Genomic DNA, 26,740 nt, shown 5'->3' with positions numbered 1-26,740 from the left:
TCTCTCAGAATAATCTCCGGCAGAAGAAATGATCCTGATAAATACGAGCCGGCAATTATTTTACAACTAGGTCAATAAGGAAATAAAAACTTGAGAGGTAAAATTGACTTATATGTATACAATATGTGTGTACTTGGGAGCATAATGATTATCTAAAACAAAACCACACCTACAGAATATAGTATTTGTATTTTAATCAGTTTGGAGTTTTCATCAAACATTCAAATGAATTAATATCCACCTACAATTTTGTCAATGTCAGTAAATACGTTGAAATTTGTCAACCATTGACTTCCCCCCCCCCCCCGGACAAACCTTTAAAGCTCAAAACCCTGGAGGCGGCATCTATTCGGCTCTTGGGACGCTGCTCGGACCACGCCTGAACCTTACCCACTTGGGGGTACGCATTGGGGATACCTTTCTCCTCACCGTCGATCCCCACCCCTACCGGTCAACCCCAAACCCTTCCCTCCCCTCCTGCCCATGAACCATATCCTCAGTTGTCTTCCTTTGGATGAAAAAGGTACCCGACCAAACCGACTCTGAGGTCTGTTGGTATATGATGGTAGAGTTCACCCAGTACTAAGCCCTATACGGCGTGTGAAAATCACACATCGGGGTAGGGGGGCCAGTTCCTTTCCCTGTGCCGGTTATGGTTTCGCAGAAAGATCTGGTACCCGAAAAATCACATAGCTTGGGTGGAGCTGCAGGTCCCCAGAGTGCCTTGCACGGGAATCGAACCCGCGCCCCTCCGGTCAGCAGTCCAACGCTCTACCCACTGGCTTACCGCGACTCACATACAATGTCGCACCCAAAAGTAGTAGGACTGATTTTCTCTGGCGCGAACGGAGCGGTGGAGGGGGGTCTGCCTGGCATGGTAAGGTGGAGGGGGCTCTTAGAAACAGACCGACACCAACCTCAGTCACCTGCGGCCTGTCGTTGACTGAGGACACCGTTTTTAGTGAAGCAAGTTTTTTGTCCGCGTCGAAAAACAAAATGAATCTGAATTTAGAGCAACGTTACTCCGTGAAGTTTTGTGCGAAACTCGGGAAGACGGCAACTGAGACCCTCGATATGATCAAGCAGGCTTATGGGGACACTGCCTTAAGCCGTTTCACAATATTTGAGTGGCACAAGTTGTTTAAAGAGGGTAGGGAGCTCGTTGAAGACAACCATCGCTCCGGACGGCCGTCGACGGCAAGAACCGACACGAATGTGGACAGAGTGAACTGCTGAACACAGACCGACGCTTAACCAGTGAAGAAATTGCAGACCAGTTGGGTCTGTCTGCATCCAACGTCCTACGCATTATTTCACAGGATTTGGCCATGCGCAAGGTGTGCGCCAAGATGGTGCCGAAAATTCTAAGTGTCGACCAACAGGCTCCTGGCCAAATACGGCGTTGCCACGTTGCCGCACCCGCCCTATTCTCCCGATCTGGTACCACCGGACTTCTTCTTCTTCCCCCCGATGAAAAGACAGCTCAAGGGACGACGTTTTGACTCGATAAAGGCCGTTCAAGAGGCTTCGACGAGGGTCATTAACGGCATCCCCAAAGAAAATTTCCAGCGGGCGTACGGGGAATGGGAGCAACGTTATACTAAGTGTGTAGCAGCTCAAGGAGCATACTTTGAAGATTATTTAGTCGATGTAAGTATATCGTCAAGAAAATTGTTGTAAAAAAATCAGTCCTACCACTTTTGGGTGGGACCCTGTATATGTATAAATACTTATATCGTGCATTTGGTTAGCCACAGTTGTATCGATGGCATAAAACACTCACGTAGGTAGTTATGCTCACCGTTGTTTTGTAGTTAGGGGGTAGAATGGGGTCGTTGAGGATACGTTTGAGGGACGAAACATATGTACACGTTTATGGCCACACATACTTTCTAATGAGCTAATTTTACTCTTGAATAAAAAATGTATCAAAACATATCAAGTGAAGAAAAGCCGACATAATGTAAAAGCGAACTCACCTTCGTCGAGAAAGGAAACCTCTCCCGTGTTCGGCCAGCTCTGCGTCTACGAAGTAGCCCTTCTTCCGAGTTCCGCACCCCACGAGATACCGAAAAAACTGCTCCCCACACGGCAGCTGCGGTGGGACTTGACTTTCGTACACTGGTAAAATATTTCCGTTTTCAAAGTTGGAGACGAAAGCCAGTAGTCTCGGGACCAGAACTTATACTACGGATGTATTTGACACAGGAACATTAAGTGAAATGTCGCTTTAAAATTTTGACTATAATTACCGATATTTCCTCGAGTTAAAAGCCATTAAATGCCAAGTTTGATGTCTAAATCGTCTTATCGCTCAAAACATGTATTGCAAACAGTTTTACGCTAATCATTGCCCCATTTCTCGTTTAGCGAGGGACTTCAAAAGAGTTTAGATGAAATAAATAGAGTTAGAGAGTATTGATGTATAATTAAAAAATTTGATTGAAATTATACGAGTAATTACTAGTACTAGAAAATGAAAAGAATTGTTATTACCAAGACGCTCGATAATTCATGGCATTGGTTTCTTTTGCATGTGCATGGGCGAAACGAAATTCAAAGCGAAGAGCCATATGATAAATATGTCATTTTTGTCAGTTTTATAGCTACATATGCATAGCTACTCAGTGCTAGGTCTCGGTTAAATATGTCCGGTGGTAAACAGTAAAGAGTCGAATTGGTTTATATTTGGATATTCTTAAAAAAGTGAATGAGGCCCATACATATCTCCATGGTGTAACAGCCAAATTGCATGGCTTACTAATCTTTGCGGATACGTAATACTTAGAAATAACATTTCCTGAATGTCAAATGCCATAATCAAAATACACTTCTACAATCACGAAGCAAATACAAATGTCGTGAATACAGTAATGCAAAGGCCCCGTGAGATATATGGGGTTTTTCGATTCATCAAATTTGTTTTATTTAATGGAATACTAATCAAAATATGAGCGCGAAACACCATGAACATCATGCAAGCAATTCTGTTAATTCAATACATTATAAAAATCATTTGATCACGAAGACCCTTTTTATCCACGGTTAAAACATCTTTATTACCTAAAACAGAAGCGTCATAACTAATGTCGAATGGATGGGTTCTTCAGAAAGGGCGAGGAATCCGTCCACACAGCAGCGTCACGTCTATTCACGTACACCAAACGGAAGGAAGGGCGTTGCCATTATTTCACTGCCTAGGGATAGACGAGCAGAAGGGAGTAATTAGCGCCGGCGATAGAGGGATGGCCCGGAGGTTCGAAACGCGAGGAAAAAATGTAGCAGGCATGGAGCGACGGTGGGGATTGAATACCCAGCGATGACACCCTGTTCCCCACGGGGTAAAGCGCGGAAGGGGAGGGAGGACGTCCGACCCAAGGAGCAAGGGCTCCTCCGGTTGCAGTCGAGGTGTGTCATCCTCATGGCGGGGCAATCAGTGGCGGATGATGAGTGGCGGTGCAACGGGTCGGCTATCAAGCGGCAGGCCGACGCGACGGAGAGTGTAAAGTGAAAGATTGGAAGAGATTGACAGGCTGAGTGGTTGATTTGAGCCCGAGAACCTCGCATACGTATACTTGGATGGGGGGTAGAATGGGGGGGTAGGGGACTTACTTGAAGTTGGGAGGGGAGGGGTGGGTTTGGGTCGATTTTTCCGACGTCGTCTCGAAAAGGGGTTAGCGACGAGGGGGGGAAGGGTTACGTGGCTGAAGAGGAGGGGTGGCTGGGAGCGAGGGGGGGGGGTGGGTCCCGCGCTCCTCGCATTATTGTGCCTCGCGGGGTGTATCCATTCTTCACAGAGAGGCCGTTGTATTTATTCTGAGCGGCTCCACACACACACACTCAAGCACCACACACATTCAAGCACCCCATACACACACACACACTCAGGCACCACACGACTCGTGGCGCAACCTCAACTATTTTGGATTCGGGCGTCAGGCGGAAAAAAAAAGAAGAGCAATCGACTCCCCTTCGGGGCAACGCGTCCACGGATGGCGAAAAATAAAACTGTTATAAGTGCAATAGACGAGCGAAGCGATGCAGACCAAAAAACCGCAAAAATTAGGGGAAATGTAATGAATTTGTCCGATATTCTTGTGATGAATGCCAGTTAACTTGATAGCGTATTTTGCAGAGAATGCGCCCCTCCCTCCCTGCCTCCCTCCGAGGAGAAGAGAGAATCCACAGCGCATTCCAAAGTAACCATCCGATATTTTCCCTCATAAGCTAAAATGCTCAAGTTCACATATATCATGTAAAATAATAATTATGTGAAATAATACATTGCACGTTGTTGTTATATAATCATTAAAAGTCATCCAGTGATAATATTTTCGAATGTCCTCCATTAGTCAGTCTTAATATTGGCGACGTATTTAAACGCAGTAATAAACCCGACGGACGGTTTGGTAGGTGATGGTAGAGTTCACACTATACGGCGTGTGAAATTCATGCATCAGGGTAATAAGTGGGGTCAGTTCTTTTCCCTGTGCTGGTTATGGTTTCCCAAGAAGATCTGGTAGCCGAAAAATCAAAAAAGCTTGGGTAGAGCTGCAGGTGCCCAGAGTGCTTTGACCAAGAATCGAACTCTGGCCCTCCGGTTAGTAATCCAATGCTCTACCCCCTGGACTACCTCGGCTCCTTTTGACAACATATTGTCTGCTAAACTAAAACTGTATGGTTTTTGCATGATCAAACATCGGAGAACGTAAGAAATTCTCTATTAATCAGTAGAAAGTGGTTTATACACTTAGAACTGAACTCTTTGACACTTCTTTGGAATCAATGCAATAAATTATAACACTAATAAAAATAAACTTGAAATTGTTGCACTAATACTTATCACCAAATTAGATTAGGAATTTTAGCAGGTGGGGACATTTGTGAAGATTTTATCAAAATAATCATTTTAATACCAATTCACACCTTTATTAGTCTAAGGTTATAATGCATAATATATATGTTATAATCTTGTCACATGGATCAATGTTCAATCAATCGGTGAATGGAGATAAGCTATCATCGTTAAGTGGAACATTTTCCATTCAGTTAAAACTCCACAAAATGCATCCCCGTGGCTGATTTACAATTTTTGGACAAATGGAAGGTGTTTCAGTCAAGAGCAGTCAACTAAACAAATTGCCCGTCGTAGAAAATTAAAGTTGCTATTGTGATTTACCAAACGCATAAATATGGATAAAAAAGTATGCGAAGTAGTCCAAGTGTAATTTTTAAAGAAATTAATCTCGGGCAACGAGAAAAAATAAAATACTTGAAGCAATGATTTCGAGTTATAATATTTGGTGCGTTGACCAAATACGGGGATATACTTGAGAAACTTCCGAGTGAAAATGACGGTAAAGAAGGAGTGAAATATTTCTCAAAATCGTAACGAATCCACTCGATGAAATTACAAAATTCTGGCAGGCTGTGACACGATTGAGCTTATAAAACACAAACACCATCCAAATGGCACAAATCGGCAAGCGGGCCTCTGCTCTTCGACTGACAAACAGGAGTAAAGCCGTGTAAAGGGAGGAGCACAGTGGATAATGCGTATGCCAGGGAATTGAGGGCCACATGTATTCTGGGAGCGGAGGGTGATATGGATACGTTTTGGTGATGACGGGGCCAACGTTACCAACGGGCATAATTCACTCTGAACAAGTGGAACAGCAATTAATATCGAGTCATTTTTTTTTAATTTTTGTTCAATTCTTCTTAACGTATTCTCTATTATTCTCTCTTTCACCACACTTTAGAATCAATCATTTATTTTTTAAAACCAACTTTATAAATATCTGTATACCTCGTTTTCATGTTCCGTAAAAAATATACTCGTCCAGGGTAATTCCGTTCATTCGCCACTTGAAAACACTGCACCCACCGTATTTATTGATAACCTTTGATTGTTAAACTTCACAACATCGGAGTTCTCTCAATACTATCATACAATGCATTATGAATAGCTTTAATTCACTACGAATCAGTTTACGGACATACAAATATCTTCTTTAGGACCACACGGATGTACCACTTTGAAATAATACACGAACAGTTATATTTTTTTCATCTGCTGAGTTTCTGCATGATGACCACTTGCTAACATAGCGAGGGAGGATGCATTTTCCATGATAGCATTCCCCCGCAGAGAAAAACAGTCACCGCAAGCGACTTCTCCAGGGTGATAGATGAAGGAAGGAAGATCTGTGTCGCGTCCACCAGGCGACGAACGCTTTGAGTTCTATGAGAGTGTTTAAAAAAGGAGTGAGACGGATTGGGGAGTAAGAGAGGGGGGGAAAGGGAAGGGGCATTATTAAGACATTAAAACTGTGTTTCGGGAATAGCCTGGAAGAAGATCTGCGGTCGGTCGGTCGACGACAGCGTTCTCCCCTCATTCCTTTCTCACACACCACGCGGGGCATTCCCAGTAGCGTGACATTCCAAATGCGACCCTCCAGGCTTTGATTCGCTGACCTTTCGGCGCTGACACGTCCTCTTTCTTACCTTCGCTCCCCCGACGGCTTCAGCCCAGCTATCGGAGGACGCCCTCGCGACGCCATTGCCACTGCCCACTGACACTTCCCACGGTCAAAAACCTCTCTTCCACCCGATTTCCTCGCCGTGTTTTCCGATGGGTTGACTTCTTCCCGGTACGTGGCGGCTGGCCGGGCGACGCCCTTGGTCATTTCGACTCCTCGGCGGACTGGTCCCGCCATGGACGAAGGTCTTCCGCTGACGGCCTCGGATCCCATCCAAATCCCCTTGAATGCCGACTCGGCCCTTGACAGTGTCGTCCCCGTCCTACCCGGCCCTCTCTCTCTCTCTCTCTCTCCTCTAACCACTAAAGTTACCTTGCTACCTGAGCCTCGAGCGGCCACCAAAGGTGCAGACTGAAGCACCGTAACCTGGAAGATAAAAAAATGAAGTATTATTGCAACAGTTCTTTTGTGGACCACGGACACAGTATTGTACAAGGAAAATTTAGCATATTCAATATAAATGTGTTTAAGGAAAATTTAAAATATTCAATATGCATGCGTAAACCATAAAACAAAACTTAAAAAAAATATTAAAAAATGTTACAGCGAACTCTTGCACTGTCGAAGGCAATGCCTTAGAGTTCACTCAATACCACTAATGGCGACGGCGTGTGAAATTTACATATCAGGATAGAAGGGGGGCCCATTTCTTTCCCTTGAGAAAAACACCCATGTTTCAAGTTGTGGTGTCCGAAAAATCATACAGCTTGGGTGCAGCTGAGAATACCTCGAGATGCGTGCTCGGGAATCGAACCTGGGCCCGTCGGTCTAACGCTCTACCTCTGGAATACCACGCCTCCGCCTTGGATTTATTAAAAGAACTAATTTTACGTGGATATCCAAGAATTAAATCTTTATAATATACTCATCATAAAGGTTAACCGTTGATGAAATTATTAAATTTCAATTTAATATCTCATTAACACGGATCCCTCGTTTGTTTTCCTTTTACTTCGAAAATAGATTGATATTATGTTTAATGCGCAATTACAATTGAATACCATAAAAACATCAAAATCTGATAAAAATAAATATAACAAAAATATAATCTTCACTTTCAGATTTACGAAACTATTTCTGAAAACTAGCATCGAGGGCGCATGAAGTTTGCATGAAAAATTAACTCATGTAAAAACACCTAGGCATTTATTAAGAAGGTTACAGATAAAAATCAGCGCGGAACAAGATCTAACTTTGTAAAAACGTCCGTTAAAAGACTCAATATAGTATGTCGGCTCATGCAACGGGTGTTTCTGTGAGCGGAAGGCATGCATAACAAATATATATATATATTATTTTTTAGAGTATTTGCATTTTTATCATTTTGCACTCTGCTATTGCGTAAGGAAAATATTTCAATTATTTCCCATGATCTCCGAATGGGGAAATGGGATTTTTTTCGAAAGATTAATCGTTTGAGCGACGCGAGATCGAACGTGTTCCTTGACCCCAAGACTCGGCCCATTAAAATGCCTGCCGCCGGTACTCCATCCATCCACTCAGCCGCAACTCCGCATATCACCCGCTCATCCCAAGCCCCCCCAGCCTTCTTTTCGCTTCATCATCCTTTCTTTTCCCCATCCACGGCTTTCCCTCCCCCTCACTCTCCCTTACGCTTTTCCTCCGTAGCGATCAAACCCCCTCTCCAAGGTCTTACCCCTTTTACCATAGCCTTCCAAGGACTACCAAGCCAACCCGTAGTTCTCCGCCCTCACCCCCTTTCGGCTCCTTCTCCCAACTAAACTCTGCCCCTCCCTTAATCCCCCCCCTTCCTCAAAAATAGCCCCCTCGCCTCCCCCCCCTGGAAAATCCTAAAAAAAAGAAGAAAGCGGGGAAAACAGCCAAACCCTCTCCTAACCCGATCGTTACACTCCGGGTGCCCAACCCCCTCCTGTTCCCCTTCCTACCCTCCTCATTCAACACTTTTTCCAATGCACGATTTCCGATTCGACCGTAAAATTCTACGACCCCGGCGGGGAGAGTAGGGCGGGGGGCGGGAGGGAGGAGGAAAGAAGAAGGGTGGCTCGAAGAAAGGCGTTGTCGCGGAGCCCCCCTCCCAATCGGGAGAATTTTCTGCCACTTCAACCAACCCACTGCCTTCACAACCACCCAGCCAACAACAAACTCCACACGACTCTCGATAAATCGAACGCAAAAAAGGCCCGGAACCCTGTGCATTGTGGTCGTCGAATGCGGGGGTTGGGATTTACACCCCTCGCCCGCACCCCCCTCGGGAGTGGAATGGGCGAGGATTTCATCCGTTCTCCTTTTAGCGGTTCTAGTCCCCCGCGTGTATTTCTTCCTTTCTTCTTAGTCTGTCGGTGGAGTAGGTCGAACGGGAGCCGCGTTAAAGGGATCCGGGGGGGGGGGCAGTGAAAGGGTCGAGTGCGTGGATGGCGGGCGGGCAAACGGGGAACATGGGTTGTGGAAGGGGCGGAGGGCGTCTGGTGATTAAAGGCGAAACTTTTGGACTGCTACCGCCCTCCGGTGAGCGGGAGGGAGGGTGGTGATGGCCCCCGGGGGTTGGGGTGGTACGGGGGAGGAATGCTCTTCAAGGAGTTTAAGGCCTCCTCAAAACGTTACTGCTCATCCCTCTCTAGGAGACATATAAGATTATCAAATTGAAATGGATAAGTAGATTTTAATTACGCTTCCACCTTTTTCTTTACTATGTCGGTTGGTTGGTTCAATTGGCTCAGGGCTAACGCGGCAGAAGGTTGGATCACAATAAAATTACGAGGGACGGGGGAGAGCTGAAGTTACACTACAACTCAATCCAGTTTTCATTTACCAACTGTGCGCAGAAGTCAAACAAACTTTATTTTACATCGAATTTGAAACGTTGTTTATATTTAGAGCGGCAAATACTTATCTACGGCGAAGGCATTGAATAACCACGTTAATGTCATGGCACGATACTGCGTAGCATTGAATGTGTTAATAGTATGGCGTCCTCACTTGGCGTGCGACATGCTCCAAGAAATATTTGGAAGCATTCCAAAACTCTTTCTTGGAAATGTGATTTTTTCCCACTAATCCCAGATGCAGTTTCTTCGTCGTAAATTTCCATCTCGCTCGTTCCCCCAGCACTAAAATGGAATTCCCTTTTATCTGCGGGAACGAACTGGGCTCCCTCAATTTCCGAAATTTCAAGTAAAAGTGTTGGCTTGCACGGGCGCGCAAGCATTTCATAAATTAAATCTATTTCCTCCGAAGTTTTTACGGCAGCTCGACAGCATTTTGTGCCTTTTAACTCCGTGTTAAAAATTTAGGGCGAATAAAATAGTGCGGTACGTTTCGATGGGTGGAAGAAAAAGAATAAAGTTTCGGAGGAGGAACCATTGGAAAAATGGAGGAGGCGAGAGTTTGGCGGTGGGAATGTGCGCGAGAGAAAGAGTAGGGAGAGAACAGCAGCCACGGGCATGAAGAAAGGAAGGTCGAAAGAAGGATACGGTGAGTGCGGCGGGGAGTTTAGGTCGAGAATGGAGACGAGGCGGGCGGGGGTGGGAGCGGGGGGGTGAAGGGGGGGGAGGGGGGGGGGGGCGACAGAGAGAGACTTTCGGCGCTGCTGAAGACCCGTCAGGGGGCGAATGGGATGTGGAGGGCGGGACACCCTTGGTTTGCGAGCGGAGGGCGGGTTAATAGTTTACCTGGAAAGAGCCATTTAGATAAGGAGTCACCCTCCCGTTACGAAAGAGACCTGGCAAAGGAAGTTCTTTTTCGGAAGACGGGGCGAGAGGGAACGGCGGTTGGTTGGCCTTTTCAATCAGACCAGAAGCGCCCTCCACGGACGTTTCGGCGTAAACGGTCGCGGACGACGACGAATGGGGCATCGAGTTACACATCGTTTCCCTAACTGGTAAACACACCGAATGGCTGTGGGTTGGGTTCGCTCGGTGAGCGGAACATGAGAAGAGGTTAACGACTCCAAAATATATAGAGGTATACCATATCCCCAGGTAGTCGAGGAAAATGTCCCTTTTATATGGCCGCCGCATTTAAAAAGTAATCGATGAAAACGAGCAAGGTCGATACAATAGCACACGAGACTTCGATATTATTCTACGACGAAAACATCAGTGGCATTTATTTTACAGAATAACAATGGCAAAATGATTAAGACATGAAGTATTCCAGCGCTGCAGAAAATATTTAATTTCATTCAAGGGTACTTGGGGAATTGAGAACTATAAAATATCTGTGATTTTTGAGTAGATATTTTTACTCACTTCCTTTGAGATAAAGCGGGCTAATATATTTATTAATTGGAATAAGTTGATTAAAATATGATTTCTTAATAAATACCTGTACATGATTCATAGAATTCGAGCATCTCTCCCCGGAATGCTTTTAATAACAAGTTATATCCCTCTGATGCCATTGTTTCTGAGTGAACCTGGTTATTTTTACCCACTCCGTCCCATTTATTGAGTTCGGTTTTGAAACATAACTAAAAGCACTCTTTTCCCTTAAAAGCACTTGAAGTTGAACTTGGCGAATATGAATAGAGAATGCAGTTGTCATGAGGAAATAATTCAATAGTTGCCCAAATATAATTTCAGGTGTGTATTAATTGGTAAATGAAACAAAAATTCAAACTTTTATCTGTGAAATATTATCCAAAGTTAAAATTGGAATCTTTATAATCAGCTCACCAAAAAATCTAATTTCATTTCATATTCTTTTTTGATGATTCAATGGAATTTCGTAAATGCATATTTATTGCGGTCTTGTTTTTTTTTGGAAAGTTAGATATATGATTATTTTACTTTAGCCTGCTCTAGTTTAACTAAATACCGAGACACTAACTGTTCCCGTCTTTTGTGCCTCTAAGCAGAAAAGGGAGAAAAAGTACTGCCATTATTCATCAAACGAACGTAAAAGCTCCGAGTAAATGGTCAAAAAAACGTTGCGATTACAGAAGGAGAAGCATGAAAGAGTCGAGGAAATTTTCTGTTTGATGAATAAGATTAACGGAAGCAGAAAACCTATTTTTCTGGGGAAGAACAGCATAGATAGATATGTGATGTGAATGATAATCATTTAAATAAAACACATAGGACGACTGACTAAAGACATCTTTGTATAAGTGTACAATGAGATAATTATGTTTCACAAGTAGATTCTCAGAAATAAAATAGAAGTGATTAAGTAAATTAAAATAATCATTTATAATAGTTATCAACGAAAGTAACCACGGTCGGGAGAATGGCTCCTGGAAAAGACAAAGAGCATATTCGAGGATTCAAAGTCGGGCACTATGAGATTTAGTAGAAATTCCAATGCAGGAAAAAAAATTCAAAGATTGTTAACATAAGGAGTTCATAATATGGAAACATAAGACGCATGTTAGACAACAAAACATATTTTAGATAGAGAAAAGAATTCATATGACACAACAAGATTTTAAATTCATGGGCAGCAGAATGAACTTTTATTCATCAATACTCCAACCACCGCTGATAAAATATCATACTGGGAGCTTTATGAGTAATGAATTCTGAAGTTCCAGAATAAGCACTCGCATTCAAAATTTAATCACATTTACAAGCCAAGCGTATTCGGGCTATATGCCTTATATCATTGCTCGCTCTCCCTGGGAAATTCTCGCCTCTTTTAATGGAAAACTCTGTGATGGATCTTTATTCCTCTGCTAATGCATTCAATATACACAAAGCGTCGCGTTTCTTATTGTCTTTCTCTCCCAATCTCACTCACTCCACCTTCTTCAATCCTCCTTCTTCATCTTTTTTGCATTTTTTTTATTAATCCCTGCGCGAAAACGGCCGCACCCAGCCTTTTTCCTTTTCTTCACACCGCGATCGCTCCGATGCGAGTTCCACCCCCTTTCACCCCCCTCCTCCGCCTCCTCCCCCTCCACGACGCCTACCCTCCCAATCCACGTCAATCTGCACCCCCCCCCCCGCACCACGTCCGCTGCCACATCTCCCGCCGACCCTCTCGCCGCCGAAAACCCCTCCTCATTCCTATTCCCCTCCGCCGCCCCCCCTCATCCCTTTCTTTCTCCCCACCGCGCGCACGGCCCTGCCGCCCGTCGCGCACTTTCTCATTCTCCCGCCGCACGCCCCTTCCCCCTCCATCGCTACTCCCTTTCATCCGCCCCAGCTCCGTCTCATTTCCTACCCTACTTTGCCCCTTCCCCGCGCCACCCATATGACTGTGACACCCGACGTCTCCGTCGCAGCCTCCCCGCTCTCAACCGCGCGCACTCCTCGCCGGAGTTGTCTGTGTCCCTCGCATAAAAATCTCCCCTTGAAAACAGCCAGCCTCCCCCGCCGCTTTCCGCACCGCCACAAAAACCGCCACTGTCGCCCCGCAACCCCTAACTCCTTCCCCCACCCTGCCCTCCATCCATCCATTATGCTTCCCTCTCACCTTGTGCGAAAATTGATTCCACCGATATCGGAACACATCTCCAAGGAGGCGTTCGGGCGAGCGTACGTATTTCTTTTAGGGGAAAAAATAAAGACCACGAGGGGGGGCGAGTGCTTCTGAAATATTCACACCGGGACTTTTTCGTGCAAAATGCTTAATGATATTAGACAATGGGTGAAGGGGAGCGACTTTTTATAGGACCAGTTTTCTGAGTAGCACTCTGGATAACTACGGGGGAGTAACATCTTCCAGCGTGTTTTGCAATGTCGTCATTTGAACTCATTCATGCATTCGCTAAAAATCGACGAACTGCGGATGAAAAATAGAGTCTTATTATTTACAGATGCGATGTTGGAAAGTATTATATGGAAACGGAGCCTTGTAATAGATATAATCAATGTTTTTCATAACACTAATACTTCATATCCCTTCTCGATATAATTATTCAAGTTGCCACAAAAATATTTGTCCATTCAAAGTTAATTAATCAAATATACATTCATGTTTTTCAAAAGCAAGCGATACAAATTTTTCATAATAGACGAATACTTGCATTTCAAATAACATAATTTTACTGCCTATAGTAATTATTCGATTAATTTCTCATCAAAAAATATTTTTTACCAGGGAAACATCAGCTTTTATTGATATTTATTTATACTTCACCTTTATATGGACATACAAAATTTATGTCAAAATCGTATTTTAATTAATAAATACCATTTTTTAATTTTAAGAAGAAAAATAATAACATAAGGGTTAATTATGCTTCGTCATTAAACCGTCACCCTGCTGTATATACAATACGTGCAAAGAGACACCGAGCATAATCTTAAGCGCAAATATGGTGACAAACGCGTGGAATAAATATGAAAGTATCATTAGCCAAAAAAAGATTTTACTGCCAATAAATCGGATTCAAGTTTACCAATGCCTCCGGATCTTTTCTCATTGAACTAAACTTCATAGTAAACATTCTTAAGAATTGATTCGAGTTGACCATTAAAGATTAGCGCAGCAACCTATAAAATGAGATGGAATCTAATCCTATTCTAAATCTGTATCATAGATTAAAGCTAAAGGAGATAAAGAGAGAAAGTTAAAAGATCAGCACATTCAAAAATATGTACACAGTGCAGGGGATAAAACTTGGATAACCAATTCAAGCCTCTTCTAGAAATAGAAAAATAGGTAATTTGGCGAAATATACAGGGAAAAATGATCCAGTCTAAATGAACTAAGAAGTTATCATTTCATTCGCTTACACTGCTAAAATAATTTAGGAAACTCTGCCCCAGTAACGAAACGATGCTAGGATATTGTGCAAAACCTCGATTCTTCCAAAGCCACCTTATACTACCGCTCACTAAATCATAAATCACAAATAACAATGCACAAAGTCAGCCATACCATCTTTATCAAACATGTCCAATCAGTTGATTCATACTGATTGATTGATCTCTTCACTCCTTCCCATTTATTTCCTCATTCCATTCCCTCTCCTATTGAGCTGTTTCACTGAGATGTTTACTTTCAGTTCTCCCTTCCACTTCTTCTGTCCCTTATTCCCTGGAGCAATGTCGAAGCTGCCTATTCCGTTCCGAACATCCTTACCCTCAGTGGCATTATGTATCCTCACTTTAATGGTTCCTTTGGGTAAAAATAATTTCGAAAGTTGGTCGAATTCCAAGACAATTTCTCTTTGCATATTTCTTGAACACAAGATTCCACGATATGGAAGTGCATCTCACAGAGTTCGACTTTTAAGAAACTCGCTGTCGCTCTATTTAAGAGCTGAAATTTCTTGCTTCCTTCACTCACTCTTGGCAGAGTCTCCAAAGAGACGCACACAGCCAGGAGAATTCAATGGATTATGAATAACCTCCCGCATCTGGGGTGGAATTTCAAATGCCCAGCAGCCTGAATATCTAGATACACACTTACGTTTCTCCATCTAAACGTCAAATGACTATTGTGGCTGACTATTTCAGGATTTATAGTATTATTTTTATTTATTTTGATATAGAATCTGTCATTTTATCCAGCTCACCTCTTTTAGCCGTCTCGTCTGTCACGTTTACCATTTCTACCTTTCAACTGATCTTTCATTCGCTCGCTGGGTATTTTGCACAAAGCGTTAAAAAGCGGAGCATATCCCGAATCCCGTCGACACCCTCCTCACGTTATACTTTCTCTTTATAATTAGGCACTTTGAAAGACGACATCTTTTATTAATTTCACTTCATTCCACCGAACGTCACTGAAGGTAATACACGGAGACGTCTATGGCAGAATAACAGATCCGGATATTATATATCCGCATCCGCATATCCACATAGATTGCATAATTAAAATACTGCATTGCGCTTTCGATTTTTCTCTTTATAATACGGAAAATAACTTGTCTTGAAAAAGTTATACGTTTGAGGGAATTACGCTAAATACGTGGGCGGTCCAGAAAGTAACCTCCGTTTACGTGTAGCGAACGAAGTAGTGGGGGGAGCCGAATGTTTGCTGTATTCACACACACACAAGCACTAGGGCAGTACGCCTCGAGTAGTAGTAGTAGTATTTAGGGGAGGCGACGGACAGCTGAGGTCATTTGCGCCATAGGGGATGGACAGGAAAGGATGAAGGGTGGAGAGGAATCCGGCGTCGGCATTAGCCTACTCTTTACGAAAGGCGCCAAGGGGTCCGCAGTTTAACGTCCCATCCGACGGACGGCGTACTCACTCAAAATGCCCTCCACAAAGCACCTCAAGTAGGGATCGAGAAACCTCTGGAAAATATTCAACGCCGTCGGGATTTGAACCCGGGCCAATACGTTAGCCCCCGCACCATCTCGATTCCCAGTACGCCTCGAGCTGCAGTGGTGGGGAATGCCGCGCCGCTCGTCATTTATCCACAGTGGCGAGTCAAAATGAACAATGCAATTGGAAATCCCGGCAGGTGTGAAATCCATTCAGTTGATAAGGTTTTTACTGGTAATGAACTTCATAGTTGCCGACATTTATTGGAAAATATGTTCTGTACACCTGCAAAGTGATGAGTTATGCGTCCGTGGCGTTGTTTGTTTAAGAGCGAACGGACGAATGTCTACGATGCCTAAGAACTGGCCATCCATCAGCGAGCGCATCCGTCTAGGCCAACTGCTGCGGTCCTCGTCCTGAATATCGGTCCTGTGGCCATTGCTAAACTGAAAGCACCACTGCCTTACTCCTCCCGTCACTCATTATTCCGTCTCCGTACACACTTCACAAGGATGCCTATGGATTTCAATTGGGTTGTGGTTTTTTCCAGTAAAAACCAGATCGTACTTCACAACTCTCGGGCTTTTCTAGCGCAGCGAACATTTTAACAGTTCGCAGTGAGCAAAAAGTAGAGGGGCCACAGTCTACTCACACTACCACAGCAGGATGCGTAATGAGTGTAGGGACGTTTTAACGGAAAGATTGTCACTCTAGCCCAACTCAACGCCACGCAAGGCCGAAACGCAACTTACTTCCTTGACAGCCCTTTCACTTGAAAAGCATTCCACTCAATTTATCTGTTGCTCAAAACGAAGAGGTTACTAAGTCTGAAAACATATATATGCTTATCTCAAACTTGTTTTAACATTGATAAAATATGCTCAAAAGCAACATATCACTTAAAAAATGCATTATCTATACCCTGCTTATTCACAATGATACAATTAATAATTGATTTGGATACAGGTAACCTTATATTAAGTTTAATCTTTTAAGTCACCATGAATTAAATATCTAGTTCATTGAATATTTTCAATTTTATTCATTGCACAATGGATTCATAATACTTCTATTGGAGAACAAATTGGAGTCAATTGATAACATTCTTTTCCATTTGGAAAGAAATATTTTTTTCTGAGAGGTTAATTTGGTTGTAGCGTATCGTAGGTACTTTGATGCTTTCTGAGGGCAAATGTTAAACCTGACTCTAAATGGCATCAGTTTTAAACACAAACTCACCAACTTTTCCACAGTAAAACAAGGAAATAATTCACGAAAAAAATTGTTACAGTAGAATTAATATAACAGAGGAATAAACCCCGAGGGCGGTCTGGTAGGTGATGGTGAAGTTCGACCAGCAGTAAGCTCGATGATGAGGCTATCATTTGAGATAAACAAAGTATGAAAATATATTGAAGAAAAAGAGGAAAACGGTGAGCGAGTGAAAACTCCAGCAGAAATAGATCAAAGATTGAGTATAAGACAGAGAAGACCTGGCGGGTTCAGTGCAACGTAATATCATGAAGCTCCACATACTACCGCGTAACTTGGATTGACTTAATCACCTGAAGTGTATAAGAACTGATAAATCGTAGTATAAAAATGTGCACAGGCAGCATTCGTGCCATTCTACACACGGTAGTGATATAAAGATATTGCATTGCAGTCGATTGGGAAATTGACATATGGGAAAATGATGGGAAAATCAATAATTTATAAGTGTAAAAACATTCGCCTTGTCTGGGATTCCGGGATTTAAACCCGGCTCATGTCTGGCGAGCGCTTCAGTCAGCTAAACTACCAAGGTGTTCTCTTGCAATCCGAAATTTTGGGAGTCTTATAAGAACAAGATGCTGTGACGATATACCGAACATTCAATGTCATCGGTATTCATAGTCGCACGCGAAGCGCTACAGTCCACGAGGTAATGGTCAACTTTTAAACACTAGCGGTGTTTACCTTTTTTTGACGGATTCAAAGAATTTGCGGGAGTTGTACATTAGCGGGGGACTCAGTTTTAATTAGCGTAGCGGTATCTCCGGCAGTTGTTTTGAATATGTTAATGGAAAACCTGTAAGACATTATCGAATAGAGGTGTTCAAGAAACTTCACATTTCACGGCCACACCACACAGAGAAAAACAAATCTATGCATGCATTTCCTTTCTTGACTCTCCCACTAATTATTCATGACTATAATGGATATTATAACGAAATGACTACTATCAAATAACAATATGCAATCTCTGGCTCCAATCCTTGCGGCATGTGGAAGTTAACGATTATTTCGGGGGTGGGTCATGTTGGGCTCAGGAAGGGCAGAGGCAAGCGGGGATTTCATTGTACTAATGACGACTAATATGTAGAGAGGGGTATAAAATAAAGGCAGGACGTATTTACCTGTTTCATAGATTTCGACAAGGCGTTTGATAGAGTGAATTGAGAAAAACCAATGAGTATTCTGTAGAAAATAGGAATAGATTGGAGGGAAAGGCGGCTAATCCGCAACCTGTACATGTCTCAGACTGCTCAGGTGCGGGTGGGGAACTGGCGTCCGGATGGGCAGTGTTAGGAAGAGGTGTAAGGCAGGGTTGCCCATTATCACCGCTCCTGTTCAACCTGTATGCAGAGGAAATGATTAAAGAGGCATGGAAAGAACTAGAGGTAGGGATGAAAGTGGGCGGGGAATTCATAAAATCAGTTAGGTTTGCTGATGACCAAGCTTTAGTTTGTCAGTCAGCCAAGGGGTTGAAAGCATTGCTGAGTGAATTGTAAATTCAGTGCGACCGGTATAGGATGAGAATCAATATCAATAAAACAAAGGTTATGCGATTTTCTAGAAAGAAAAAGGCTAAGCTTAACATTAAAGTAGTAGGGCAAAAACTAGAGCAGGTATAACAGTTTACCTATATAGGTAGTGTTTTGGACTAACACGGTCGAAGTAGTAGGGACCAAAGGAGAAGAATTGCGCTAGGCAAAGAGGCTTTCACAAGGAGGAGGGAGTTGATGACGGGGACGTTGAGTAAGGATGTTAAGAAAAGACTCGTAAAAACTTTGATATGGAGCGTAGCTATGTACGGTGCGGAAACGTGGTCACTGAAACAGGAGGATAGACGTTGACTGGAGGCTTTTAAAATGTGGGTGTGGGGAATGATGGAGAGGGTGAAATGGATCCAAAAGAAAACAAACGAGGAAGTACTTGGTATGGTGGGCGAGGAAAGGGGTTTGTTGGGAGAAATCCTATGGAGGTAGAAAAAATGGATGAAGGCCATATTGATCGGCTGTGGGAAGTTAAAGACAGTAAAAGAGGGGAGAATGTTAGGCGAACGAGGAAAGGGAAGGAACAAGATAGGGATGTTGGACGGGATGAAGGGAGGAAGGAAGTACACAGAGATGAAGCGGGACCTGATGCAGAGCAGGATCTGGGGTTGTGTTTTGTTAGGAGAGACGAGGACTATTATTTATGGTTTATGATGATTAGGATAGTTGTACAAATGGTTGTACTGTGGTATATTCTGTCCATAAAAAATCTTGACTTATAGAAAACCTAAAATAATGAAATCCTGGAAGTGAATAATTACTGGCAGGATACCAGGTGCCGGCGGGAGGAGGTCCTCGTATTCTTACCCAGAGATCGCGGGTTCGATTCCAGCTTAGGCGGCTTTTCCTTCGCCTAGGGTTTCGATATTCTTGATTGTTTTCACTGTATATTTCTATTAAAAATCGATTTAAAGATCAATTAATAATGATATTTTCGATTTAGAGCTACATTGAAAAGAGCGAAAAAAAATTTATGAGGTATGACACTGACTCGGAAGTCATTAAGTTCCTTTGTGTATAGATAATGTTTTTTATAAAACTCATTTATTTCTGAAGATTTAGATCGAATACCTAAAAGAAAAGAAATTCAAGCACCCCAAGTGTCTTTGAAAAGGAGTGAAAATGTACATACATGTATATTTGCATAAAGATTGAAACTGTTACTACTAGTTTTCATGCGTTCTTATTGCAATCTGTCCTGAAATGATATTGAACGAATAAAACAATGTTAACAGTGATTTCACATGTCGTTTAATGGCTTACTAAGACAATAATTTACATACAGGGTTCGTCCGGAAAATAAGTGTACTGACTCCTGGGCTGGGCGCGCCGCTCCAGGCGCGCCCAGCACCGCTCTGACGGGCTGCGATTGGAGGGGGGTATGTTGGCAAGCGACGCTGAAAAAGGCAGTCGGCTCTGAGCTGTGGTGTAGTGAGGAGCTCTGTTAACGCGAACCTCCACGCTCGACCCACGTCACGGAACGCGATGCCGAAGCAGCGTTATTCCATCAAATTTGCGGTAAAGCTTGGGAAATCGTCTACCGAAACTGTCGGTATGATTAACCAGGCTTACGGGGAGACAGCCATGTCCAGAAACATGATCTTTCGGTGGCACAAGATGTTCGTGGAGGGCAGAGAAGAGGTCGACGACGAGTCTTCGAGAGGTTCCCGATGATGCCTTCGCGGGAGCGTTCCAGGAATGGGAACGCCGCTGGAACAAGTGTATCGACTCACAAGGGTCCTATTTTGAGGAATATTAGCTTAAGATATGTAAAAGTGTAATAAATTTTTTTTCCTGAGCTCAGTACACTTATTTTCCGGACGAACCCTGTATGATTCTATGGGATATGAATGAAAATTTGTCCTTTAAAATGACTTTTCTAACACATAGGCAATACTCTTTCTGAACCAATATAATTGATAGTTCCTTCCAAAATGCGAAACTTCCTTCCTTAATCAAATAAGGCATCCGTTTTACAACCTATGTTCTTCGGATTTATTTTTGTTTCTTAATTCTTGGAAACCAGTGCAAATAAGTTTGGCGAATTCGATGAAATTGCGAAGATTTTGAATAAAAACCTGTACGCGGAGCAGAGTAAGCCGTGTCAACAGAGCTCTAAACGGTCAAGTAAACGGGAGCTCACTTGCAGAGGCAAACTTAAGAGAACTTTTTGAAAATAAGCATTGAACGAGAGAAACAATGATTTAAAAAATCTCGACATTATTATTCACATTGGATTGGTGGGAATAACTAAATATGAGAGCACAGTGAGGGGCGAGGAACTTTATGACATGAAGCGAAGATAGTAAATAGAGCACATATTTATTCCTTTTACAGGAGATTAAATACTGAGACTCTAAACCTGGCAAAAAATGATAATCTATGAGCACGAAGGACAAAAAATTGAAGAGAACCTAAAATAACAGTAAATGTAATAAAAAGAGAGTTATGCATGCAGAGGAAATTCCAAAAGAGAAGTTCCACATAAACTTTTTTGAACTTTTAAAGAAAAACGAAAATTAGCTTCGGATAAGACGATACCGTAATTCTACGGTTTGATGAGAACTAGTTTGATAAGCTGATGACTGATGAGTTGAATAAAGAGTTTAATATTTTAAATAAACTACATCATCAATTGAATGCTCGCCTCTTATCGTGGTGGAAGCAAAACATTAAGCTTAAATAAAATAAATAAACACGTTAACATAAACTATTTTAAACACTTCGTCAGTCGTACAGCCCTCTCCAATTTAAAGTATTTCAACTTCGCTCAACCCAATCGTTTAATTGTCCTACTCCACTCTTAATTTGATGTAGGGATCCACTTCCATTTAACAATAAAAGGCAAGACACAGATATATGTACCTTTCTTTTGTTTCGATAATTGAGTCTCCTTCCCTAATCTTAGGGTTTTGGCATCTATCACGTGATTTTCATTGACAATGGGGCCATCGCGTGCATTTACTATAGAGAGGTAACTCACTGGCTCTTTCTTTGATTACAATGGAGTAGATGAATAGTCTCCACGCACATAATTTAACCAGGACATCACCTTCTATTTTCGCCTTGAAAGCCGCACAATAGCGCTAATAAACAGGGAATGTTAATGCCTATTAGTCTCATATTTTATGCATGCTAAAATATGTGAAAGAAATTATTTTAACTCCTTAAAAATTTCAATTAAAAATGTAACTTTAAATATAAATTTTTTGACTCACGTATTTATCTCAATAGGCTTTATCACCAAAACTCCACCATTCCATGCAAAAAGTGCCTCACCGTACGCTCTGTAGTGACAATGGACGGAACGCTATAATTACCCTCGGCCGAGGTCCCCCCTTGTTTATTATTACCGGAACAAGCTTGCATAAACTTTTGAACCATGAAAAATACGTTGCACCTGCATACCCAAGGGATATGTAGCTCAACAAACACTGACCGAATACCGTCCACTGCTCAGATTGGTTACAAGTGATAACCCAAACGACTAATTGACGACTTTCGCACAAAACCAATAGAATTTTCCGCCTATTGGATTAACTCTTGTAAATTAGATGAATTGGGGATTTTTTCAACCTGCCAGTTTTGAATTAACACTTTTCTGATGTGAATCAATAATTTCATTTCAGCCACCTCAAATAGGATTCTCCTTTGTACCCTCAAGGATCGAATTAGCACTGCATCATTATTATTTTTAACCGTAAGTAGCCTTCTCGAGAGAAATGGAGTATCAACTCCATTTCTCTCGAGAAGGGCATACCGACCCCCGCGTCCAACCCGCAGCCGCCGCGATGCACCTCCGCAGAAAAATGCAGCAATCAATCCATCCGACGGGGGCCTATCCCTCCCCCCCCCCGCCCTAACCACCTGCCCCCCCGTCCCACAAGCAATCGATGACGTAAGCGCTGCTCCCTGCCCCCCCCCCCGCACCACTTTGGCCTTTTCCGTCCCGGATGACCATGCCCCTGGCGCCACGCCTGGGAAGGTTTATGTCGCTTCATTTGGGGCAGTCAGGCATCAGTGGCGACACTTAGCCACGCCAACGATGATGCGAGGAATAATGAGGGAAAAGAGACGAGGCGAAGTGCGGATGAAGAATAATCAGGACACATTTTCCCGATGAGAATTATAATGGGCTAACTGAAATAATGAACAAGGATGACGATGTATTCACCGTTTACGAGAGATGCACCAAAACCATTCCGAGAATACAATCTTGGGGGAATGGACCATAAAGAATCACAAAATAATTGACGCTTTTATGTACCATACAAAGAACGGAACAATTACCCCTCCCCCCACTAATTATTGCCTGGATGAATGATGTTCACCAACAATTTGAGTTTTTAGACCGTTGAGTTTCGACACATCGCTAGCGTGGACTGCAGCTAAGAGACTTGAAGGGGTGAAAGGACGGAGACCGGAGGGCGAGAAGGGTAACCCTTGGGGAAATGTGCAGTTGGGGCATCGAAGGAAAGGGTTGGGGAACGAGGGTGGTATGTCAGCACGCGAGGGAATCTTTGGAGGAGAAAAAATAAACTGAGAATAATGCGGAGAAATATTTTAATATTTTTTAAAGTCGGTGACTTCGCTTTGTTCCAAGAACCTTGAGCTGCTCGGAGCGTGGCCCTGGAGGGAGGGAACATTCCGGCCGGAAGCCTGCCTGCTCTCTCTCCTTGGCGACGACGAATACCGCCCAGAATAACGGATACGACATACATAAGCACACAGGTGACCTTGATTCGACATCGGAGTTTATGTATTTAAGCTTAGGATGAACCTTTTTGAAAACAAATGAAAACATTAATTTGTAGAATCACTTTTGTCCAATGCAGTTAAATGTACAAAGTTTCCGATTGAAGTTCTAACCCCATAACATGAATTCTAATATGCATTACTTCTAAGCATCAATAAGGACCCACTCAAGGATTCCCACCTGAATTCATCATGAGGTTTTTAAAGAATGCCCTCGGGTACATATAATTCTCACACATTGATTCATCAACAACAAAAGGAGACATGTCAAATGAAGCCCTGGTTTTCTTTTAAGCCAGAAATAAAATCATGTTTGTGACCAGCTCATACATTGCATCTGCTCGTAATTGATTACAACTATCTTATGCATTTATCATACATTTTTGTGGAACATAATCTCCTCCGAATGCAGCAGGTATCCTTCATCAAGCTTCGATGCTCACTGCTGGAATTGAAGAGGAATTGAATAGCAACTTAAGACTCCATCGAATAGGCGATCTATGTTTTCAGCTGGCACTCGAGCGCATTGGACCCATAAAGTGATCCGAGAAGCATGTTCGCGTAATTAAAATGCTAAAGTGATACCATATAATGATGTCATATATTTATTATCATGAAAAAATATATATCCAGAATTATTTAATCCTATAATGGAAGTTAGAAGTATGCGTATACCACAGTAGCTGAAATGGAGAACTAATATAAAAATAGAAAAAAATATAGAGTAGCTAAATGGTGAAACGGTGGAGAAAAACATTAAATGACATGAAAGGGCAATTGCAAAGCCAAACATTGCTCATTTGTATAGTTTCGCATGCGGAGAATCAGAATATTGTCTCCAAGCTGAAATGAAACTACTTCTCATGGACATACATTTCTAAATCGCTCTTTGGCAACCTCAAATTTTTTCCCCCTTTATATTTCCAGTAATCATTCATCTACATATACATCTACATCAATACCCTGCAAGCCACCAAAAAGGTGTGTGGCAGGGGGTGCAGCACCAGGAGGAAAGAGTAAGGGATGAGGGGGTTTGGGTTTTTCAAATGGATGGGGAAAGGTAAGGGGAACCTGCAAAAAAATATTTAAAAAAATATATAAATATAATCGTAAAACCCTGCGCAGTCGCTACCTTGTAGGTTAATACTTATTATGTCGAGCCGGCTCCTGGGGGATTTCGAGTACAAGAATTCTGGTCTCTTATTGACCATTTAAACCTGTCTGTCCTGCAGTCAATCTCTCTAATCTTACATTCGTGATCCCTCTCCCCGTAACACGTTGGGGTTCGTAGTAGTAGTTTTGAGGGGAGGCGACCGACAGCTAAGGTCATTTGCGCCATAGGGGAAGGACAGGAAAGGATGAAGGGTGGAGAGAAACCCGGCGTCGGCATTAGCCTACTCTTTACGAAAGGCGCCAAGGGGTCCGCGGCTTAACGTCCCATCCGACGGACGGCGTACTCACTCAAAGTGCCCTCCACAAAGCACCTCAAGTAGGGATCGAGATACCTCTGAAAAATATTCAACACCGCCGGGATTTGAACCCGTGCCCTCAGGGTGGGAAGCCAGTACGTTAGCCCCCGCACCATCTCGATCCCCTTGGGGTTCGTATTATTTTCTTGATGTCATCGGAAAAGGACTCATCTTTAAATGTTTTTAATAAGTTTAATCTATATTGTGAACGCCGCTGTGTAAGGGAATCCCAGCCTAAATTTTATAGCAAAGTAGTTACGCTACTGCGTTGGTCATAACAATGTTTGACAAATCTAGCCCCCCTCCGCTGAACTCGATCAAATTCCGAAATTAAATTTATGTCTTGAGGATCCCATATACTGGCAGCATACTCTAGGTGGGGCCTGACTAGGGCAAGAAAACATTGTTCCTTCACTTTTTCGTCACATTTACCCAGCACTGTTTTTACAAATCCCAATTTTTTATTAGCACGACCGCATATTTCCCGTATGTGCTTTCCCCAGGACAGATCGTGAGTAATTGTTACACCCAAGTATTTAAAGGAATCTACCCTCGCGATTTCTGTTTGCTTCACTTTGTAACTAAATGGGGGGGTGTTACTCTTTTCCCAAAAATGTATTACCACTCATTTTTTCAAATTTAATTCCAATTGCCATGTATCGCACCAAGTCTGACTTGAATTTAGGTCGTTAGCTAACGTGACTCTGTCTTCGCGACTTCGAATGTCCCCATAAATCACCGCATCGTCAGCAAAAAGACGGAGCCTGCTATTAACCACAGCATCATTAACATATTGCGCATAGTAATAGGTCAATTGACGGTCTGTACTCGAAGTGGAAATGCGATTTAACACCGACGGGTCGTCTCAAATTTACCATGGTTCACAAGTGGAAGCATGATCACGTGGCAGAAGCGAGATGATGACGAAAAAGGCTTCCATTTTGGTCACTTTGCCAGGATGTTGGCATGGCAAGGTGGAGGTAATGCGGTGTGAATTAAAGCGTAGAATGGGAAAAGCTATGATATTAGAAGACTGGTTAAGCGGGCACTACTGATGCATAATTAAAATTAGGCATCGGTTAGTCCTGATCAACTTCCTAAAAGACAAAAGTGCCGATGCAACTGCGACACCTAGGCGTTAAACTGGGAGATACGGAAATGTGAATTTAATTCTGCCAACTCCATATTCTATCTACATCTACACTAACCTCCACAGGGGCGTGCGGCAGGGGGTGTTAGGCCACCAGCCATGCATATAAAATCACAATCATTACACTTCACTATATGTGTATATTATTATTATTAGGTAATCTTAAGGTTAAGGTAGGTTTTTGGATGGACATAATTTGTAACCCCTAGCAAAACACAAAATCTTACTTCAAATCAGGTCCCTCTTCATCTCCGAGTACTTTCTTCCTCCCTTCATCCCGTCTAACATCCCTATGCTGTTCCTTCCCTTTCCCCGTTTGCCTAACATTCTCCCCTCTATTACAGTCTTCAACATCCCACTGCCGGTCAATACGCCCTTCATCCACTTTTCCTGCCTCCATAAGATTGCTCCTAACAAACCCCTCTCTCGCCCACCATACCAAGTACTTCCTCATTTGTTTTCTTCTCTGCCCATTTCACCTTCTCCATTCTTCTCCACACACACATTTCAAAAGCCTCCAGTCTACGTCTATCCTCCTGTTTCAGTGACCACGTTTCCGCGCCGTACATAGCTACGCTCCATATCAAAGTTTTTACGAGTCTTCTCTTACTCAACGTCCCGGTCATCAATTCCCTCCTCCTTGTGTAAGCCTCTTTGCCTAGCGCAATTCTTCTCCTTACGTCCCTACTACTTCGACCGTGTTAGTCCAAAACACTATCTATATAAGTAAACTGTTCTACCTGCTCTAGTTTTTGCCCTACTACTTTAATGTTAAGCTTAGCCTTTTTCTTTCTAGAAAATCGCATAACCTTTGTTTTATTAATATTGATTCTCATCCTATACCGGTCGCACTGAATTT

The 26,740-nt window shown here is 42.8% G+C and overlaps 1 protein-coding gene across 1 annotated transcript in view; it reads right to left on the bottom strand.

The window, feature by feature from the left end:
- Positions 1-4,920: 4,920 nt before the first annotated feature.
- LOC139687893 (uncharacterized) overlaps positions 4,921-26,740 on the bottom strand; it is a 772,086-nt gene continuing 750,266 nt past the window's right edge. The window contains exon 6 of the mRNA XM_071585227.1: positions 4,921-6,908. Coding sequence (XP_071441328.1) covers positions 6,859-6,908 — 50 coding nt within the window. The 3' untranslated portion in view covers positions 4,921-6,858. The remainder of the gene's footprint in view (positions 6,909-26,740) is intronic.

Source organism: Hetaerina americana, unplaced genomic scaffold (assembly GCF_022747635.1).
Source record: "Hetaerina americana unplaced genomic scaffold, ioHetAmer1.1.p SCAF_2, whole genome shotgun sequence".
In the NCBI taxonomy this organism is placed as follows: domain Eukaryota; kingdom Metazoa; phylum Arthropoda; class Insecta; order Odonata; family Calopterygidae; genus Hetaerina; species Hetaerina americana.
Note: the sequence above shows the minus strand (reverse complement) of the source record. Positions and strands in the feature narration are given on the sequence as shown.